The sequence below is a fragment of the Juglans regia genome, chromosome 12 (assembly GCF_001411555.2).
Source record: "Juglans regia cultivar Chandler chromosome 12, Walnut 2.0, whole genome shotgun sequence".
Classification (NCBI taxonomy): Eukaryota; Viridiplantae; Streptophyta; class Magnoliopsida; order Fagales; family Juglandaceae; genus Juglans; species Juglans regia.
The window spans coordinates 1,766,229-1,770,651 of NC_049912.1; the positions used below are offsets into that span (position 1 = coordinate 1,766,229).

At 42.5% G+C, this 4,423-nt stretch overlaps 1 protein-coding gene across 1 annotated transcript; it reads right to left on the reverse strand.

The window, feature by feature from the left end:
• Positions 1-278: 278 nt before the first annotated feature.
• Positions 279-4,113, reverse strand: LOC108998179. The gene is made up of 2 exons (XM_018974655.2): positions 4,005-4,113; positions 279-3,757 (listed from the first exon to the last, which is right to left on the reverse strand). The coding sequence occupies exon 2, from the start codon at positions 3,565-3,567 to the stop codon at positions 730-732; it is 2,838 nt and encodes a 945-aa protein (XP_018830200.1). The 5' UTR covers positions 3,568-3,757; positions 4,005-4,113; the 3' UTR covers positions 279-729.
• Positions 4,114-4,423: the final 310 nt, after the last annotated feature.

A 4,423-nucleotide genomic window follows, 5' to 3' on the forward strand; every position in this document is an offset into this window, starting at 1 on the left:
TTTTATTCCCTCCAAGGAACAAAGTTAAATCCAACTTTGTCAGTAACATAAAACTCTGACCTGAAACACATCTATTTTACTAGTTGCCTTTGACCTGAAACACGATTTAGACAACTTATCAAGATGGGTATACGACCATGTTCGATCAGAAATTAAGGGTTTTAATTAGAGGAAGATTGCAATTTCCCAGTGATAAGTTGTGTTCGCAGAGTTCTCTTAAGCCTTTTTTCCTGAGAGGGAAAAACAAACATGCCACTGAGTGGTATTGCAAACTACAATTGGAAAAATAAGCTAATTATATACAGAACCAAGAAATTTAATATAGCAGAACTAAAAACAAAGAGAAATATATTGTAGTGTAATGCAAAAGCAGATCGTAATCGATGGAGAAATTGTGCCCACTTCATGTTTACTGTGACTTCCTGGTAAGACATGAGTTTCTAAAGCCAACTCTACAGAACCCAGCAGTTGAAAAACGGAATTCCGAGTAACAACAAACATGAATTAACAAATTCACCCACATGTGCTGAGGAGTCCTGAGGAATAGCTCCAGCACTGGTATTTGACCGTGCATAAATGATTACCTTCCGATCCTTGCTGGGGCCTTCCAATCCTTTTTTAAGCTTCTGAATCTTTCACTTTGCGGGAGATCCTTCTGAAGAAATTTCCCAGCTAAAACCATTCAACTATATTCAAAATAGAAAAAAAGCCATTGATACGCATATGGTCCTACGTCTCAGAACCTTCTTCAACCGTTGGAAGGCTACCCTCTCTGATAAATGTTGGGTTAAGAAACTTTGCCACAAAAGCCCACAACTTGTAAACGTCCTCAAAGTTAGTTAGAAAACCTAGAGAAGCTGTAACAACTTCAACCCGTATGAATCTGCCTTTTCCTCCATCATGTCGACCATTTTCCATTGGCCTGCACAGCGTTGTATCTTCAAAATTCAAACTACCCCGTTGAGGTCTCGGGCTATCTAAAATCTTTATGTGACTAAGGAAGCCAATGCCAAGAGAGATACCTTCTCTTTCAGCCAGCTTCTGAACAACTTCTGGATTGATTAGCCCCATGTTTTTGCCCCTTACGTTAAAAGCCACAGCTGCACCTCTCTCGTATTTTATTTTCGGGCCATATATTTGAACAAGATTCGTGCTGCCATCCCCATCTGAACCAGGTAATCTAAGTTGCAGTAATGAGGTTACAAGCCAATTGGTCAAAAACCGCAGCCTGAGGGTGGTTTTATTGAGACCTAACATGTTGACATGATCAAGATGCCTGCATTCTATCTCCGGTTCCCTCCTGTCCCAGTCTTGCCCATCAGCATATTCACCATCGCTGCTCTGCTCTTCATCATCCAGGCTGGTCACAGAGATTTCTCCTGTCTCCAATGTATGGCTCAGGTTATCTTTATGATTGTCCTCCAAGCTGAAAGATACCCTCCTCTCCCTGCTTGACGATTCATTCTCTTCCAAACCAAAAAATCTACCACCAGTAAATTTATTCCCTTCCCTTCTCCCCAACAACCTAAATTCACCTTCAGTCTCTCTTCTTATGGCACTCTCTTTTACCTCCTGAAAAATTTCAGAGGTTGAGCCATTCTCTTGGCTGCGATGCTGACAGGCAGAAGTTGATATGTTCACACAGGATCCATTCACTGCAGAATTGGACAAAGACCCAGCAGGAAGGGGTTTGCTGGTCACAGGTTCTTCTTGGATCTCCTGAACATGATCTAAACGCTTTCTACTATTTTGTGAGGCGTGGTTTGTCTCTGCAAATTGTTCTTCTTCAGGGACCTCCTTCACACGGTCCAGTTCTTGGGAAACTGACAGGACAGCAGCATCAAATGATAGCACATTGCGGTCTTCATAAGGCACGAGGTTTGCCACCTTGTCATCATATATGGGGCTGCCATGTATCTTGGAAGAGGGTAATGGAGATAGGCGTTTGTGGTTCTTCCTGCCAGTAAACCAAAAGGGTGGTAAGGGAGAGGCCACTTTCTGTTTATTCAATTGGCTTGCTGTGTCAGACCCCAATGGACTCTGACCCAAATCGATCCACAGAGAGTTGTCTGATGACTCATCTTCGCTGAAGACGGGGCTCTTCATCACCTCCCCAACTGAAATGCTCTCGGTTTCTTCAAATATGGTGCTTGTCCCATCTCTCTCAGAGCTGTTATCATGATCCATCTCAAATACATCCCTCACCTGAGCAGATGTAAATGCACCGGAAAAGGCAGGTAGCTGTGTTCCCGGGCGTGTTTCAGAGGTTTTATCACCATTTTCAGCAACTTCATCATCTTCAATTCCAGCCAACCTGTCAAGACAATCCATCGAATCACTCAGATACAAAGGATACTCAGGGGTAATCTTCACCATTCCAACCCCAGTACACCCAGATTGACTTTGAAGGCTTCCCATCACTGATTTCTTGATCAGAAGGCATCCAAAACCAGTTGGGTCATAACCGAATACCCTGTAAAATGATGTGATAATGAAATCCGGTCGGAATAGGGACAACCCAAGGGAATCCATGTCCTTTGGACCCAATGACCCAGCATCAAGCAAGACATGCCAATTGTTCTGCTGTGCTAGTGCCATCCATTGGTACGAGTACTTGGCCCCAGTAACTCTAGACTGAACAGGAAACACAAAAAGACCGACCGCAGAATCCTTCTTCCTCCTCTTACTAGAAATTTGCTTTCTCAAATCAGTGGAGCACAATTTCAGGGTTGGCCATTTGAACCATGCACTATACACCTTAGCACCCTTCTCCCTAGCACTCTGAGCCATCCAATTCACAGACTGGCTCTCATAATCAAACATTGTCAACAACTTTTTGTTGGTATGAAAAGGGTACGACTCGGCCAGCAATTTAAACGCAGATCCTCTACTCACTGTAAAAACTAGACCGTACTCATGCTCAGGGATGTTCAAATAATCAGTAATTCTAGTCTTTATGTCATGCTCAACAGTCCCTCTCTCAGCACCCCCATATAAAACATGATTGCTTAAATTTGCAGTAATTTCTGATAAGCTAAACGTGGAGGACTCCCAGTAGTGAAGAGTCTGAACATACGAGAACAAACCAAACCCACAGTAATCAAGGCATACCTTTGGGGACAAGTGCGAGTACTCCTCAGCCCTCAGTTGATCGATCTTCTCCAAAGACTGGTACTTCGGGTACATGATTAGGAACTTTGAGAAAGACTCGTTGAGGTCTGGAATGGCATCCTCGGACTCGAAGGTGCGCTCGGCAGCGAGGGCAGTGGCTCGGAGGAACTCACGCTGCGCGTGGAGCCTCGCGAGCGAGCGCGAGCGCCCCAAACTCTCGTCCTGGTCGGCCAGCGACTCGGATTCCTCCATATCTTTGGATTTGAAGAGAGACCCATCTTCGGAAGCTTCTTCGAGAGCCTCCCTGAGCTTGTTCTCTTGCAATTTCTTGAGAACCGATGAGTTTTTCTTGTTCTTAAGAGATGAATCAGACCCATCTTTTCTTCTACCGCTGCTCTTCCTGTCCAGAATCAGAGCTGCGCATTGGGAAATGGGTTTCCATATGGACAGATGCATCAAAGCAATTCGGATGACCCCAGAAATTCCAGGATCTCAATTTCCAATACCAAAGAAATGCGAGAAAATTTGAATTGAACTCCAAACCACAAAATTAGGACTCTAAGTAGACCATTCTTGGGTAAAACTCCGCAACAGAAATACAATTCCAAGAAAACCAAAGAAAGATCGAGACTTTAATGCTCAAATCCTGCAACCCAGATCCCAAAAATTCACAAGACAATTGTTAAAGAACGTAGAAGAAGAAAAAGTGCTTCCCTGGAAAAAATGAATACAGACCAGAAATAAGCAGAGTCAAAACCACCAAACACCTGACAGAGCTCAAACAAAGAACTCTCTCTCTCTCTATAATGCAATTAAAAGCAAAAAAACCCTCTTCAACATATGCTCTTTCCCATTTACTTCGATAATAACTAACTAATAAATCCAAAACATACCCGGTTACGATAAATCATAAAACTCCACTCTGTTCTGTCTATCTCATTGACCCCTCTAGGCTCTCTCTCTCTCTCTCTCTCTCTCTCTCTCTCCAATCTTCGACGCTTACTGGCCTCAACAAACAGTGAGAAAGGGTATTGACTTTCACAAACCGAATATGTAAATGCTAGCCTATTTTTATTTCTCTTATTAATTAATTTTTCGTTTTCTTAAAATAAATTATGAGTTTGCTTATCGGTGCTGAGATGGGACCAACTCTCCCCCATATGCATAAAAGTCAAAGAATCAGCTGGCCTCGTATAAAAGCTGTTTTCTGTCCAATTAGGCAACTTCTAGGTTTTTCTTCTGATTAATGATATAGATGCAATATATTATACAATATATTATATAATAATATTATAAAATAATATTATTTTTA